The sequence below is a fragment of the Eriocheir sinensis genome, chromosome 59 (genome assembly GCF_024679095.1).
Source record: "Eriocheir sinensis breed Jianghai 21 chromosome 59, ASM2467909v1, whole genome shotgun sequence".
NCBI lineage: Eukaryota > Metazoa > Arthropoda > Malacostraca > Decapoda > Varunidae > Eriocheir > Eriocheir sinensis.
This window is the reverse complement of record NC_066567.1, coordinates 10,182,157-10,199,641: the sequence shown is the minus strand read 5'-3', so window position 1 is coordinate 10,199,641 and position 17,485 is coordinate 10,182,157. Positions and strand designations below refer to the sequence as shown.

The window sequence follows — 17,485 nt, the reverse complement described above, 5'->3', positions numbered from 1 at the left end:
ACGTTAGCCTTTTTCCAATCCGTAGGGACGATTCCTTGTCGCAAGGACATATTGAATACGGTTGTGAGAGAGGAGAGTATTTCGCTCTTTGTTTCTTTAAGCAGTGAAAGATATATTTTGTCAGGTCCAGGACTTTTATTTGTTTTAAGTGATTGGAGGGCTTTACTTAAGGACTTCATCGGTTGTTAATTCAAAGTTAGGCAGTGCATGCTCGGGATTTACATTAGTACTGGTGTTGGTGGTAGTGGTGGGAGGACTGTTAGTATTAAACACCGAGGAAATGTAATTGTTTAAGAGGTTTACAACGTGTTGGCTGTAAGTCACTAGTGCACCGTCGCTGTTTGTTATGGGTACAGTTCCACTTCTGATCGCCTATTTGTTGTTAATGTAACTGAAGAAGGATTTTGGATTATTTTTACAGTTGGCCGCAATATTTTCTTCCTATCTACGCTTTGCCTGACATACTAATCTTTTTACTCGTCGCCTGGCATCATGATAAAGTCTAATGTTTTCGGGCGTGCTTTGCTCTTTCTTTAACCTGTAAAACAATTTTCTCTCCTTGACTGAGTGTTTAATATCGCTATTAAACCAAGGTGGGCTTTTATTATATAGTGTTACTTCGCTTCTCACATAAAGGGACGAATGTGTTCTGCTGAGTGAGTAAATGATTTTTAAAGCTTAGCCAGGCGTCCTCTACATTGCCGGCATCTGATAGTTGCATTTCTGTTACCTTTCGTCGGATTTCTACGAAGTTAGCTCTTTTGAAATTGGGCACCTTTACTTTATTTTCAGTCACCGATGTATGAGCTCTATATCGATGCGCACTAATTTATGATCGCAAGAACCGAGGTGTTCTCCTGCCGTGACATTACTAACTAGATTATCTTGGATCGTTAAAACAAGGTCTAGTATGTTATTTTGTCGAGTTGGTTCAGAAACCATTTGGCTTAGATAATTTTCTTCCAAAAAATCGATCATTCTATGTGACTCGCCTTCTGTACCTGACAGTGTCGCCCAGTCGATATGGAGGAGGTTGAAGTCTCCTGATAGCAGTGAGTCGCTGTTATTAAATGACTGCCTTAAAACGCTGTACATTTCAAGATCGGCATCGAGTGATTGTCCCGGAGGCCTGTAGGTGACAGATATATTTAAATTGACCTTTGCAATGTTTACTTGCACGCATAGATATTCAACGTTACTGTCTCCAGGTGTTCTGTCAGTGGGTTGCAAATAGCTTTTGACAAAAAGGGCGACACGGTCGACACCACCATCTCTACGGTTTACACGATCTTTGTTGAGTCTGTAGCCATCTATGTTGTATTCTGTACTTAAATCAATATTTGTGATGTCGATAAATGTTTCGGTTATAGCAATTACGTCAAACTTTTCTGTCAGAGCAAGACATCTCAGTTCATCAAACTTGTTTCTTAGGCTACGCGCATTGAAACTAAGGACTCTTAGGTTATCTTGAGGTTTGGTAATAGAGGTGGAGGTACTGGCGGGTTCAAGGTTACGAGTTTGTTGCGATGAATGGCGTCTATTTACGCGGTCGGGGTGGAGGGACGAGGCTGAGAGCGGTTTTTTGATCGGGTGTCACGTACTGCGTCTTTGAGGAGCCTTCCGAATCTGGCTACCCCGATGGGGGACAGGTGTATTCCGCCCCTGTGGAGGAGTTTACTCTGGCCGTAGAAATTGTTCCAGGCGTTAAAGAACTCAACGTCAAGCTCTCTGCAAAGAGTCTGTAAGCGGTTGTTGAGGCTGAAGGCCTTACTGAAGAAGTCACTCTCATCCCACATCCGTGGTAGAATTCCTGAAATCAGAATGTTAGGGGATTTAGACACACACACAGAGAGAGAGAGAGAGAGAGAGAGAGAGAGAGAGAGAGAGAGAGAGAGAGAGAGAGAGAGAGAGAGAGAGAGAGAGAGAGAGAGAGAGAGAGAGAGAGAGAGAGAGAGAGAGAGAGAGAGAGAGAGAGAGAGAGAGAGAGAGAGAGAGAGAGAGAGAGAGAGAGAGAGAGAGAGAGAGAGAGAGAGAGAGAGAGAGAGAGAGAGAGAGAGAGAGAGAGAGAGAGAGAGAGAATGTATTAGGGTAATGCATCAGTGCTAGGGGGAGGCGCGGGCCCCTGCCAAACAAACTTCATATTTGTGCTAGACTAAATTGGTGGTCGCTTTAGCTGTGCGAACAAGTGTTCTTGAAGGTGGATTCATAGTCTAGCTCCATTACTCTTTCCCTCTAAAAAATACTTTATCACACTGAGTTGTGTTTGGTGTGTTTCAAGTTGTTCCAGTTGGTGGAAGGGGTCTTGTATGTGGGTCTGTTGCAAAAAAGCTAGTGCTGAAAGCAGTTAGGTCTTGTTTGATCATGTCTAAGTCAGCCCTCGAATAAAGGAATATATGTTTGGGCCTCTGTTTATGTCTAATCGGTCGGAGGTCAGCGTCATTGATGAGTATGGCATATGCAACATGCTGTTCCATATTAGCAACGACATTTTCATAATTAGTTAACAGAAATTCTAAGCATTTTTTTCCAGAAAACTAACTACATCATTTTAACAAGTGATCTTATGACTAATCAACACACAATATATCTAAGTCCATATATATATTGATTTATATAGGATAACAGGTTTTGAATCTTGCCTAAAAAAAGATTTCACTGAGCACGAATTAAATAATTGCCCCTCAGACCGCCTCACCTCGAGCGAGTGACTCCAGAAGCACTAATGGGAAACTAATGTTATGTTTAAATTCAGTTACCAATAGACAGCAGCACGTAGTTTTTGAGATTTGGCCTGTTTCATATTCCCACCTTCTCCCCTACTTTCTTTTGACCACCAGCACCATCACATTCACCACGATCTTCACCAACTCCCTGATCTTCACAATCCCTACCGTGACCACCATCGGCACCTATATATTTTTGGCCTCCTTACCATCACCCAAACCATCATCACATTCACCACCACCATCACCACCATCATCGTAACAATCACAACTACTACCGCCACCTGCTCCATCATAACTTTCGCCATCATCATCATCATCACATTTACCATCACCATTACCATTATCTTTTCACTACCATCCATCACCACTGCCACCACCACCACCACCATCACCACCACCACCATCACCGTCACGATCGCTACCACCATGTGCACCATCGCTATCACCACGACCATTACTTCTCTCTCTTCCACAATACCACCACCACCACCACCACCACCACCACCATCATCACCACCACCTTCGCCTCCTTCTCACCACTACCACCACCATCTCTACCAACTCCTTACAATCATCACCATCATCCCGAATATCACCTCCACCTCTTCACTACCACCACCATCACCTCCACCACCAACACAACAATCATCACCACCACCTCTACCTCTTCCTCTCCACCACCACCACCACCACCATCATCACTGTCACCACCACTATTAACATCCTCAGGAGTGTGGCCTGAGGATCGTGCCCTCTGAACCATGTGGCCTCACCAGGGAAGCCTCCTACGCCACCTGGCCCGCCTTCCTCAACCACCGGGACGCCCTGCAACACTGCACACACGGCGACGCCCCCGGTGAGTGAAAATGTAGTATCAGTCAGTCAGACGCCATTTCGTTCGCACTCTATACTACAAACAGTCCTTTCCTGGACCATATCCTTGAGATCAGTATAAGTAGAGTCAAAGTCTTTCTGTCTCATCAACTTCATTTCTCATACTGTCAGTCTTCTACCTCTTAAAAATTTCGCAGCCTCTCTATCTTATATTTGAGTTTTTATGCAGACTTCTCAACTTTCAAATGCATGCCGCCACCCCTCCCGCTGCCCCGCTGCACACGACTTTCTATTCTAGCTGATCCCTTTACCATCCAGATCATCTATGCAACCAATATCTTCGTCCTTTTACCCCTTTCGCTGGTAAGCTCTGAAATAACTGTCCTGTGTCTCGATATCCTGCTGCCTACGATTTGAACACTTGCAAGAAGGATGCATGAAAACATCTCGCCAAATTATACTGACCTTTTGTTTTGGATTTCTTTTACTATACATTGTATGAAGGAGCAACGTCAGGGGGCTACTCTGTTTGCTCTTTTTTATTGCCCTTGAGCTGTCTCCTTTCCAGAAAAATAAATCAACCAGGCGCCGTTTCATACAGTCCCCGAAATATAAGCTGTGCCTTGCTTGCCCATTCCCTTGACAATAGTTCCTACAATATTAGGCAGTCAGACTCTGTTCCCTAAGTTCTCCATATTATAAGCTCCCCATTCCAAGTCCATCCCCTTATCATAAGTTCCTCTGATAAAAGTCAGCCGAACTATGTTCCTTCAGCCCCGTTCACAGTGTGCCGACTCTGGGCCACGACAACCCAGCGACTTCTAGGCCCCTTTACACTGTGCAGACTCAGCATCCGGCGATCTTTTCTGGACCTCTTTCCGGCCATGTGCGACCCTTTCGGGGGAGGCGGTGGCTGAGTGGTTAGCGTGCCGGCGCCGCGTCCGGGAGATCCAGGAGGGACGCGGGTTTGAATCCTGGCCGCCATACAGCTGGGATTTTTTAGTCACCGCCGAGTGGCCTAAGATCTTACTACCCACATGCTGCCCTGAACACCACCCATCAACCCGGGCTCTAGATTACCTCTCCAAAGAGTCTCAAAGATGAGCTCCAGGGAGGCAGTATGAGCCAAAACAAGATGGCGCCACTATAAACATTCGCCTGCGCCACAACGGGCAAGCGACCGCCTTCATAGATATAGACAACGCCAAATACTCGTGTTGAGCGAGCCTATAGTACCGTGAGCCAGGCTAGTGACTTCTTGGTAAGACTAACCATTGTTATGCACTACGCTGCCAAAGTATGTGATTTTTTTTGGTGACGTCGACATCTTCACGACATGCATGAAGAAACTGAAGTGTGTTATTCATCAAGCCTCCAAACGACTGGACTTGGCTCTGGCCCAGGAGACCTTCAGTACCAGAGGCTTTGCTTCCTCATGCAACACTTCGAGAGCCAACACCAGGATCTTTAGCGATTCCGTCAGAAGTACATCATCAGCAGCAAAAAAAAGGTCAATACCCTTGAAGTCGCCAACAGATGCTCCGCAACGACTTTGATAAAGAAAACTTTGCCTAATATCCAGTCCAGGCAAGTGCTGAGAAGTGATGGAGCAAAGACGCACCCCTGCCTCACACCTGAATTAACAGGGAGGAAACCGAAGACGCTTCCCTGCACTTCACAGCACTTTCAGTCCCAGAGTATAGGGCAGTCATTAGGTCAACAATCCTTGCAGGAATCCCACGTATCCGCAGTATGTCTTAGAGTGCTTCACGATGCATTGAGTCAAAACTCACGTTGGCGTTCCACAAGGACGCAAAGTGCTAGGATCCGGTCAATTGTTGACTTACCGGGGGTGACCTCGGATTGCTCAGGCCTCTGAAACTTTAGCAGATGGGATCGAATTCGCATCAGCAGCAGATGAGTGAGCACTTTGGCCGGCACACTGAGCAGTGCAATACCACGGTAATTGTTTTAGTTCTGTCGGTTCCCTTTCCCTTTCTAGATAGGACCAACCAATCCCGTTTCCCAGTCAAAAGGAATGGCGCTGGACTATCACCTGGCAGACTACTGCATGCAACCACCATGCATCACCCCCAACTTTCAGCATCTCGGCACTGATATTACTGATCCCAGTTGCCTTTCCACCCTTCAGCTTCCTCACAGCTTCTCTCACCTCCGCAAGAGAAGGTGGCGTTTCGTCTATTAGGAGTTCAGCAGCCGCCATCTGCAAGCCAGCAAGAGGGAGGTGTCGGCTTGGTGACTGCCGTGTACAGCTGACAAAAGTACTCGGCCTAAAGAGCCCGGTAGCCATCTGTATCTGATACAACCGTTCGGATAGTGCTCGTCTGAAGGTGTGGATCTGGAGCGGAGCTTTTTCAGAGTTTGGAAGGCAGGCCTAAGGTCGTTTGCATTTCGACAACCCTCGACATCCTCAGCGAGACCTCTGACATACCTCTTCTTATCCCTCCTCAGAGGGGCTCTTCCTTCGTGACAGAGTCCTGTAACGCTCCTAGTCCCCAGTCAGTCTTGTAGCGACTCTCCTCTACATTCTCTAGTGTCTCCCTTGAGGTGACTCTCCTCTGGGTCCTCTAGTGTCTCCCTTAAGGCAACTCCACTCCTAGACCCTGAAGGCTCTCCAATGTACTCCTCGGCAGTTTTGAGAGTTTCAAAATTGAGAGTATCCAACAGCTCTCCAGGGTCCTCCAGGGTATCAAGCACTTGAAGCCGATTTGAGACTGCCGCTGCATACTCCTGAGGAAACGCTCGGCCCACCAGTTTTTCACGATGAAACCCACAGAAGGTTGCATCTTGAAATATTTTGAACCTAATGCGTATCTTCAGTTTTGCAACAACAAGTCTTTGGTCGGTCGGAAAGAATTCAGCACTCTGGAAAACCCTACAACTCTGTAGGATCCTCCAACGAGTACTAACAAGGATGTGATCGATGTCCATTGCCACAGTGCCAGCATTGTTATACCAAGTCCAGCGTTGAGGTTCGCATTTCTTTAACTTGGAACCAGGAATCCTCAGCCTTCTGGACTTTGCAAAGTTCAGAAAAAAGAACTATTTACGTGTCTAGTGCCACTGCAACACATAACTCGTAGCCAGATACCTCTGTGCCAGTACGTAGATGCACTGAAGCTGCTTAAGAAAGTGAGTGTGCCCCGCGGATGGCATTGGTCAACTATAAAGTCGAGCTTGGTATAGAACATCTCAACTTTACACAGCTCGAGAGGGGCGTATACTTCAATATGAAGCCCAATGTGTGCTTCAGCCTCACCAGCATCATACGCTATCTTGTCAGAGTAACCCCATCAACGGAGGACTGCTGTCGGCTAAACAGCAGGGACGGGTACCATCGCTCTGACCTGACCAGTAGTAAGTATAACCACTACTGCTAATCTCTTCATTACGAAGTTCCCTTGTCCCAGAAAGCCCCACTATGTCCACTCTCAGTCAACCGAATTCAGCTGACAGATAATTTTATGATAGTCGTTGATCTTCCGAGAGGCTCAGGATGTTCCAGGCACCCACACGCAGAGCCAGCCGGAGGTTAACCTCGAGCCTGCCTTGGCAAGCTCGTGTCTCGTCAGCACCACCCTGGCGGTATCCAGGAAAAGAGTGTGGGTGAGACTGATGGGGCAGTGGTGCTCTCCTTTTCCCATCAGACATTTCACAGTACTGGTGTAATGTATATATTATAATGTACATGTGAATGTGTGACTGAATGTTGTTTGGGACCGTAATAATCGAGGGTGTAGACTAACATAGGGATAGGTACTTTCTAACCTTGAACTTCATGTGCTTCTGCTTGAAACAGACATTTTTCTCTGCAATGACTACACTTGAGCAGATGCTGTCCCTAACCTGTATTGTAACCAGTATGTGAATATCTGTCAGCTTTGGAAGTATGCAGACAAGTCTTACTTACCCTTTCCTTGACATACCACTGTTAACCGTTACGGGAATTATTTTTGACGTCAAAGATGTCAGTCATCCACGTTCGCTACGATCGGGGGACAGGTGAAAATTTGTCTTTTTAATTTGATGTTTATTAATGCTGGAATTTCTTTAATCAATTATGCTGGATTTATATATTTCGGCGAGATTTGTTACAACGGTGATTTTACAACTTGGTGACAGGATTCTCTTTTATAGTACTGTAGACCTGAAAAACGGAGTATCAGGAGTCAGTGGTGCTGACAGCCGATGCTTCTAAGACTCTCCAGACTTGCCCTTGTTATCACATTACCTCTTTTCACACACCCGCATCTATTGTTGTAGACCCCGCCCGTCTCAAAAGTCGTGCCGAGGGTAACGACACTGGGAATTGATTGTCACGCACCGGATGAGTGTTTCTCTGCGACAGTTTTGTGTCAAGGTGTGACTCGAAGGTTCAGTTTGTAGGAAATCTCCTTCAAGGCATTTTCCTTTTTCTTTTTCCTATTCCACATAGCTCCATTACCATGTATCCTAATGACAGTTTAGTCAATTTAATTTTTCTAGGATGTATCATGTAAATAATTTTTCGAGCTATTATATTGTATTCTCGGAATAAAACTCAGCTTCCACGTCCATGACTCTAGGCCTGTTTACCTCAACCTGTATGTACTTTACCCATTTCTTGTTACTTCCATGATTATTTTTATTATCATTGGCATTTGCCGATGTTGTATCGTTAGTCGGACTCTGACTTGTATATAATTTTTTAAAGCAACTGTAACAAGACCTCGCTTAGCTAGTACACATTGCGCGACTGTTACATGGGTAGGTACACTAATTTTAAAGGTCGGGTGAGTCGCGGGGTCGCGACTTTTAGGTGACCGAGCGATGTAATGTATATATTATAATGTACATGTGAATGTGTGACTGAATGTGTCACAACCACAGTGCCGCGCCACAGGTTGTTTAATAACACGTAGGTGCTAGGTTATGCTTACGGGGTGCTCCTTGCCGTGGGAATGGTGCTGAATCGACAAGAAACCAACAAGCCTTGGCACCGGATTATTCCTGCACCCGGACTGAAACCGGCAGAAGACAGTGGGGAGCGGTCACGAGTAGACAACACTGCTCGGGGTGTGTGTGCGACAGCTCACATAAACTTGTAACTATTGTGTAAAGCTGTAAATATATTTAAACTAATCACACTTTTAATATACCAGAGAGAGAGAGTGAATTAAGTGAACTCAAACTGAACTTAACGACTCCACTCGGCCAAAACAGCATCTACCACACTTAACTATAAAGGCTATTTTGTTATCTCACCTACTACAATCAACTTGTGAAGCAGGACAACGGTAACGCCGGCTTTGTGACGAGTGAGATAACAGCTCGTGCCTTAAACCAAATCACTTCACACGCACCACCTTAAAAATAGCACTTAAAAACGGTTAACACTGGATGCCATACACATTTTCTTAAAATATTCACTCTCCCACACCCACACTCACCACGGAGCCCTATAACGGGAGGCTGATCGTTGGGTTTACAAGCCTAACAGTCCCAGTAGTAGCAGGAGAATATACGCAGCCACCACCTGGCACAGTGGTGGCCGCTTGACTCATGGCCCCGCAGTCGCGGATTACCTGATTAACCTCTCCGAGCCAGGAGAACCCGCCCGTCTTGGCCGGAATAAGGGACCAAAGAGGTGTATTGCTAGCCGTAGCACACGTCTGCGATATCACTCAATCTCCAGGACTCCCGTCTCTCAGCCTTACAGGCACGTCACACACGATAAACATGCAGCCAAGAAAATGAAAAAAATGAGCCATGTAGGACTCAACAAAGGCGGCAATAACTGCCGTTGATTTTCAGTTGGTGGTAGTTGACATTTCTTATAGTCGGTTCCATTCCATCTGTCCATTCATGAGTGTAGGTGTGGCGCACGTGTATTACTGGTTCATGATTGAGTGAAAATAAACATGTGATAAATATTAAACCCTTTTTTTAAATAATATATTGGAATGTTCATGTATACAAAAACAAACAAAAACTTTTTATATAAATACCAATAATGCCGATTTGCATCGCCAATCTGCCATACAAACACACGAAGACGAGCTTGTACCAAATAGACTGTAATCAGATCATACTCGAACGAACAATGGCCTTTTAAAACTTAAAATTAGTTTGCTCATTTCAGGTAACCTACATGTAAAAACATCTGCCTCTGCAAGTGCAGGCTTTTTACTTACTCATTGCATGTGAATATCATAGAAAATCTCATTCAGTAATGTTTCATGCTACTTCCAAAATCACCCATGTGATTTACATTTTCACTTCCAGAACCAGATGTCTTTTCTTGTACCTGAAATGAGATGAGGCTTAATTAATGATTAAAGCATATTGTTCGTTCCCGTATGATCTGAGTTGATTGTTTATATAAGCCTGTCTTTCATGTGTGTGCACGGTAGCCTTTATAATCGATGCAAATCGGCATGTTTTGGATAAGTATAAGAACGTGTAAGGGTCTTCTGTATATATAAACATTTAAATATATTACTGACGAAATAGTTTGAATATTCATCACACGCAGCCAACGATATCGGACATGCTAATTTTCAACCAATCATGAGCAAAATCTCTTAAGATTCACCCTTTGTGAGTGGACAGATGAAATGAAACCAACTACAGTAAGGAGGAGTCTTGAATGTTGATGACAGCACCTTGAACCTTGTAGTACCTTCAGATATAATAGAGTTTTAGATGTAAGAACTTACTGTTCCCGTAATTAGTTCGCTAGGTAAATATTCAAATGTTATTGTTACGATCAGGTCGGTGGGTACTGCCGTGTGTATCCTGCGGGGGTAGGGCCGGCTGTGACTGGGCGAGTGCGGTGTGGCAGCCCTACGCCTGCTCCCACCACCCGCTGCCCACCCTTGCCCTCAGGTCCTGCCTCAAGGGCAAGACGGTGAGTCCGTGAGTGTGTAGGCTAAGGAGGGGTACACGGGAGTTCGTAGTTGTCCGTCTTCTCCTGCTCCTCATCTTGATTTCTTGATCATTCTTATCTCTCAATATGTATTCGTATATGTGACTCAATTACTTCCCTTTTCTTTTTATTCTTTTCTTTCTTCATTTCCTTCATCCATTTTCTCGTCCCTTCTTTTTCCTCCTTTCCCTTTCATTCTCACCCTTTCTCTTCTATCTGCCTCTTCATTCCTTTTTTTGCTTATATATTTAGGGAGTAAGGGAGTATTTATATTGTCTTCCTCTTCCTCCTCTGCCTTTTTTTTCTCAATTTTTAAATCGGAAGGTGAGGTAGTGTTTGAGGTTATATTTCCTTTTTCCATTTCCTCTTCTTTCTCTCGTTTCGTCCTGTTTCTCTTTTGTTTTCCCCAATCTACAATATCATCCTTCCTTGGCTATTTATTCCCTACAGATCAGTTCTAATAATCAGTCAGTCAGGTGCCAATCCCAATAAGCTTTCCATTAGCCACTTTTATATGTTGACAGCTCCACCCAACGTATGCATGTCCTCTCTGAGCAATATCATGTCGCAGCTAGGTCATGAAAACAAGGAATTTTACTACTCAGAGAAGGCGAAAAACTACAAAAAAATAAGTGAGGTCGTTAATGAGTTGGTAATAAATTAAATGTCTGACAAAGGGGAATTTGTAATGCGTCTGTTCATCTCCATCACTCGTCTCTCTCCGTCACCACACAGCTGATATTCATCGGGGATAGCACCAACAGAGGCATGTTGTACACCCTTCTGGAGTGGGTGAACGGAACACTCTATTCTTGGGACAAGACTCACGACCTCAGACTGGTGAAGGGCGCCAACCACGGCCACACGACTTTCGCCTTTGCCTACTACCCTCGCTTCTGGCTCCCCTCCAACCAGCGGCCAGCCTTCGACCAGACGCTCGACCAGCTCTTGCAGAGGTATTGAAAACAATAAGATAAGGAAGGTGAGAAGAGGTGGAAAACATTAGGGAAGTGGATATAACCCCTAGAGATGGGGAAGTGCTTGGCAGGGTTAGAATGTGAAGTAAAGGGGGAGAGGGGTTACAATGAGATGGAAAGCAAAGGACATTTTAATTAAAGGGAAAGGACAGGAGGGCAGAAGGAGATCTGGAAAATGGAAAAGGGGAGAGAAAGAGGAGGGAAATATGGCCAAGAGAGAGAGAACTGGAAAGAATGGGAAAAAGGGTAAATGTACCAACAGGTTGAGGGGATATACAGTGCACAAGAAAAAAAGGGGAGGATTGCTGGGAGAGGAAAAGGGAGGAAAATGTACCAGGGAAAAAAAAGAAAAGAAAAGTGGAAATGATGGTGCAAAGGGGGGAATCTAAAAAAGAATTTTAGAGAAATTGATATGATAAGCAGCTGCCAAAAATATATGAAACGAGGTTGTTATTCGAAAGATGGAGGTGAGAAGGCAAGAAAAGAGGAAGGGTAAGGGGACAGGAAAGAAGAGAACTTGCGAGGTTGGGAATGGGAAATATGAAAGAAATGGAAAGGAATTAATAATATTAAGCAGAAACTGGACAAAAATAACGGGATAGATTTCTAAGGGAATATAATGTTATATACTATTTAATTCCTTGTTCTTTCCTTCCCACTACCATATCTAATGCCTCCCACTTCCCCTCCCTTCCCCCCGCACCATAGGGCAGGTCCCCTCAGTAACTCGACCAACACGGTGGTGGTGGTGGGAGGGGTGCACTGGCTGGCGGTCCAACACCTTCACATGCTGACGGCGGCGCTACTCAGGTGAAATTTATATAGATTTACATAGACGTTCAGACCACACAGACCCTATGGTCTAGACTAGGTGGTCTGTCATATGTGAAATTTTATTAATCAGGTGAACCCAAAACTTTGCATTTCTACTTTAATAAATATTAAATTGAAAGAAGTGTCGGTCGAATTTGTTTTTAAAGGAGTTAATCGTGTTACACTGGACCACTGAAGGTGGGAACTTATTCCATTCTTGTACCACAACGTTGCTGAAGAAAGATTCGATGCAGTCTGAATTTGCATCTATTTCGTAGTTTTGTCTATATTTTTATATATATATATATATCTATTTTATATAGAAGAGAGAGAGAGAGAGAATTTGTGTTTGTGAGTTTGTGTGTGTGTGTGTGTGTGTGTGTGTGTGTGTGTGTGTGTGTGTGTGTGTGTGTGTAAATATGTGTGTGTAAATATGTGTGTGTGTGTGTGTGTGTGTGTGTGTGTGTGTGTGTGTGTGTGTGTGTGTGTGTGTGTGTGTGTGTGTGTGTGTGTGTGTGTGTGTGTGTGTGAGTGTGTGTGTGTGTGTGTGTGTGTGTGTGTGTGTGTGTGTGTGTGTGTGTGTGTGTGTGTGTGTGTGTGTGTGTGTGTGTGTGTGTGTGTGTGTGTGTGTGTGTGTGTGTGTGTGTGTGTGTGTGTGTGTGTGTGTGTGTGTGTGTGTGTGTGTGTGTGTGTGTGTGTGTGTGTGTGTGTGTGTGTGTGTGTGTGTGTGTGTGTGTGTGTGTGTGTGTGTGTGTGTGTGTGTGTGTGTGTGTGTGTGTGTGTGTGTGTGTGTGTGTGTGTGTGTGTGTGTGTGTGTGTGTGTGTGTGTGTGTGTGTGTGTGTGTGTGTGTGTGTGTGTGTGTGTGTGTGTGTGTGTGTGTGTGTGTGTGTGTGTGTGTGTGTGTGTGTGTGTGTGTGTGTGTGTGTGTGTGTGAATGTCTGTGTGTGTGTGTGTGTGTGTGTGTGTGTGTGTGTGTGTGTGTGTGTGTGTGTGTGTGTGTGTGTGAATGTCTGTGTGTGTGTGTGTGTGTGTGTGTGTGTGTGTGTGTGTGTGTGTGTGTGTGTGTGTGTGTGTGTGTGTGTGTGTGTGTGTGTGAATGTCTGTGTGTGTGTGTGTGTGTGTGTGTGTGTGTGTGTGAATGTCTGTGTGTGTGTGTGTGTGAGTGTGTGGTGTATTTACCTAGTTCCATTTACCTAGTTGTGACATACGGGAAAAGAGCTACGCTCGCGCTGTCCCGTCTCCATATCCACTCTTATCCAACTTTTCCTTAAAATCATGAATGTTTCTTGCACAAACCACCTCCTCCTCCAGTCCATTCCACAGCTCAATGCTTCTGTTTGGGAAGCTAAACTTTTTCACATCTCGCCTACACGTGATCGCCCTCAACTTCTTTCCATGTCCTCTCGTTTCTCTCTCGCTCCACACACACAGGTCCTCTCTGTCCAGATTCTCCACCCCGCTCGCCACCCTGTACACCACTATCAGGTCTCCTCTTTCTCTTCTCTCCAGGGTTGTGAGCCCCATGCTATTGAGTCTCCCCTCGTAAGTCCGGTACCATCTTAGTTGCCACTCTTTGTACTCTTTCCAGCTTTCTTATGTTCTTCTTTTCGTGAGGAGACCAGACCACTGCTGCATACTCCAACCTTGGCCTTATCATTGTAACTATTATTTTCTTCATCATCTCCTCGTCCAAATACACAAATGCCGTCCTTATGTTCCTCAGCAAATTCATAGTTTGTCCCGTTATCCTGTTGATGTGTTTGTCCGGTGACATGTTTTCTGAGATAGTCACTCCCAAATCTTTTTCTTCCACTTCCCATCTTATAATCATATTCACATCTTCTGCCACTCCTACCAAACTCTTTTTTTTTTACATTTCCCAAGGTTGAATTCCATCTGTCATGTACCACTCTACTCCCATATTTTGTCCAGGTCCCTCTGCAATGCTTCAAAGTCTTTCACATCATTGACTCGTCTCATTAGCTTTGCATCATCTGCAAACGAACTCACATAGCTGGTCAATCCGTCCACCATATCATTTATATAAACAGCAAACATTATTGGTGCCAGCACTGAACCTTGTGGGACCCCACTCATCACTGGGCACCAGTTGGAAACCTTATCCTTGATTATTGTCCTCATTTCCCTGTTAGTTAGGAAGTCCTCCAGCCACTTAATAAGTCCATCACCCACTACACCCCTATTTTTAATTTTCCAAATTAGTCTTCTGTGCGGTACTTTGTCGAATGACTTTTTCAAATCCAGGTACACTCCATCCCCCCAGCCTTCTCTCTCTTGTATTAAACCTGTCACCCTTGAGTAATAACATAACAAGTTGGTGACACAAGATCTCCCTCTCCTGAATCTAAACTGGCAATCCAAGATAATTCTCTCCCTTTCTAAAAACTCCGACCACCTGTTTTCAACTAGCCTCTCACATATCTTCGCAACCACACTAGTGAGTGACACCGGTCTGTAATTTAATGGGTTCTCTCTCTTTCCTCCTTTATAAATTGGTACTATGTTTGCTCTCTTCCAATCTTGTGGTACCCTTCCTTCACTCAGGGAGGCGCTCATTATGGAGTGCAGTTTCTCTGCAAGTTGCTCACTACATTCTTTCAGGATCCACCTTGATACTTCATCCGTTCCTGTCGCCCTCCTGCACCGTTAACTGTATCTCCTGCATAACCCTTCCTCTTTCCTGGCCCGGTGGTTGTACGAATTCGTCTTCCTTTGTGAAAACTTTTTGAAAGCTGTTGTTCATCACTTCTGCCATCTCTGCTGGGTCTTCATATGTAGTTCCATCCATTTTCAGTTTATCGATTGTTTCTCTATTCTTTAATTTGCCGTTCACATGTCTATAAAATAATTTAGGTTGGTCTTTGCATTTGTCGATTATATCTTTTTCATATTTACGTTTTTCTTCTCTTCTAATCTTTGTATATTCATTCCTTGCTTGTTTGAAATTGTTCCACGCGTTGATTCTTCTTCATCTCCTCCATCCCTTCCAGGCTTCCTCCTTTCTTTTTCTAGCCGCCTCGCATCTTTTATTAAACCATAATAATAAACGTTTTATTAAGTGATAGCAGCTGTAAAGCTGAAAATATACACGTTAAAAATACACTTTTGATATATAATAGAGAAAAAAATGTGTGTGAATGAGTGTGTGTGTGTGTGTGTGTGTGTGTGTGTGTGTGTGGTTATAATCACAATATTAAAATGATTTATTCAGTTTCGACAGCCGTAAGGCTGAACATTTACATACCTACTATAGAAACATTTTAAAGAAACTTCGCAAAAGAAACGAGTCTACAAAGAAGGGGGATGGGGTAGGGGGGTCTGACGTATCTGTGGGAAGGGTGAGCTGCTAGTGCTAGGGAAGGTAGAGGTGTGGGGGAGGAGTGCAGTGTGGTGGTGCCGGGAAGGGGAGAAGGGCGGCCTCTTCCATAGGAGTGACAACTGAGGTTGGATGCAGGTGGGTGGTATCTGGGAGATCACTCAGGTTACCGACTTTGTAATGAGGAGGTAAATCCTGGGCCGGCGAGACAAAGGGGACGGTTGCTGTTCGACTGGTTGTTGTTTGTTATAGGAACATGTGCAAATTCTTAATGGAGGGGGCGTGCATCTTACTCCCCATGAGTGATGAGACACCAACACTACGCTATCACCTGAACTGACCTTCCCCTGCTGCAGGGGAGGCAGTGAATGAGTGATTGGTGTGACGGCCCCGCTTTCAGGACGACGCGGGTTTGCGCCCTGTCCGGTGCCACATGCTGGGATTTTTCACTCACCGCCGAGTGGCCTAAGATTTTTTTTCAGTATTCCGGCTATGGCGCCGATAGGCTTTCATGGTGGGGCCTGATGGTATGGCCCAGCCCGTTGTGGCGCAGGCAAGTATTTATAGTGGCGCCATCTGGCATTGGCTCATGCTTCCCTCCGGAGCTCATCTTTGATCCTAGAATCTAGAGTCCGGGCTGATAGTTGGTCTTCTGGACAGCATGTGGGTAGTCTTAGGCCACTCAACGGTGACTGAAAAATCCCGGCTTGTGGAACCGGGCGGGGCGCGAACCCGCGTCTTCCTAGATGCGACGCCGTCACGCTATCCACTCAGCCACCGCCTACCCATGATTATGCTGTCCAGAACACCACTTATGAACTCGGACTCTAGATTCTCCCTCTAAAAGAGAGGGTCATCGATGAACTCCGGGGGGACAGCATGAGACAAGCATAGCGCCCCCATAGGCGGAAACGTAAAATAAATAAATAAATAAATAAATAAATAAATAAGTGACCGGGCTGGTGTACTTCGGGACTTGGGCGTGTCGGCAGGCACGGTGTGGGTGATGGGCGTCGGCGACACAGCCATCACTATACTCTCCACGGCACAACTAACATACTGCACTCTCACTGTCTGTCTGTCTCTATAATTCCACTACATTTCTGCTAATGTTCTTTGAAATATTGAGTCGCTTGAAGTGGGGAGCGACGGGGAAATAGAGAAGGGGAGAAAGAAGGTCAACAAGCTTATCCGGCAGCTGCTGCGGAGAGCGCCACGTGACACGTCTTGACTCCGTGAGGCCTAGACAGTGTATGTGTGTGTGTGTGTGTGTGTGTGTGCGTTCATTAATGTGTATGAGTATGTGTGTATCCGTGTGTATGTACGTGTGTGTGTGTGTGCGTGTGTGTATAAGACAGGAAGACAGGTAGGTAGGTAGAGAGACGGATAGACACACATAAAATCGACTGTATATATGTTTGCCATAGCTTACCTATGTGTTTCAAGGGTGCCTTCAACGTGTTCAAATGTGTCTAACATATTTCAGGGAGGGACTGCAGGCCGCCATGGTGGTGGTGAAGACTCCAGGGGCAGGGTTTCACGTGGCAGCCCCAGGGGTACACACCGTCTCCATGGTGAGTGCACACACACACACAAACACACACACACACAGTCTCTTTTTCCCTCTATCTATTAATATATTCCGTTCATCCTTCCTTCCTTTCCATGCCATACATCCTCCAATTTGCACTTTTCTCTCCTTCCACTTTCCCTCTGTTTACCTTCCCTTCACATTTCTTCCTTCCATGCACCCGTCTTCCCTGTACCTTATCATTTTCTTTCTATCTATCAGCTTCTTCCCTTTTCCTCTCGTCTCCACTCTTTATTCTATCCCTCCTAGCATTCATCTTCTCAATACTTTTCCATCCT

At 45.1% G+C, this 17,485-nt stretch overlaps 1 protein-coding gene across 1 annotated transcript in view; it reads left to right on the top strand.

Annotated features, from left to right (window-relative positions):
* LOC126985194 (uncharacterized) overlaps positions 1–17,485 on the top strand; it is a 175,892-nt gene that overhangs the window by 134,201 nt on the left and 24,206 nt on the right. The window contains exons 16-20 of the mRNA XM_050839750.1: positions 3,456–3,582; positions 10,334–10,470; positions 11,224–11,444; positions 12,174–12,275; positions 17,103–17,209. Of these exons, the coding sequence (XP_050695707.1) occupies positions 3,456–3,582; positions 10,334–10,470; positions 11,224–11,444; positions 12,174–12,275; positions 17,103–17,209 (694 nt within the window). The remainder of the gene's footprint in view (positions 1–3,455; positions 3,583–10,333; positions 10,471–11,223; positions 11,445–12,173; positions 12,276–17,102; positions 17,210–17,485) is intronic.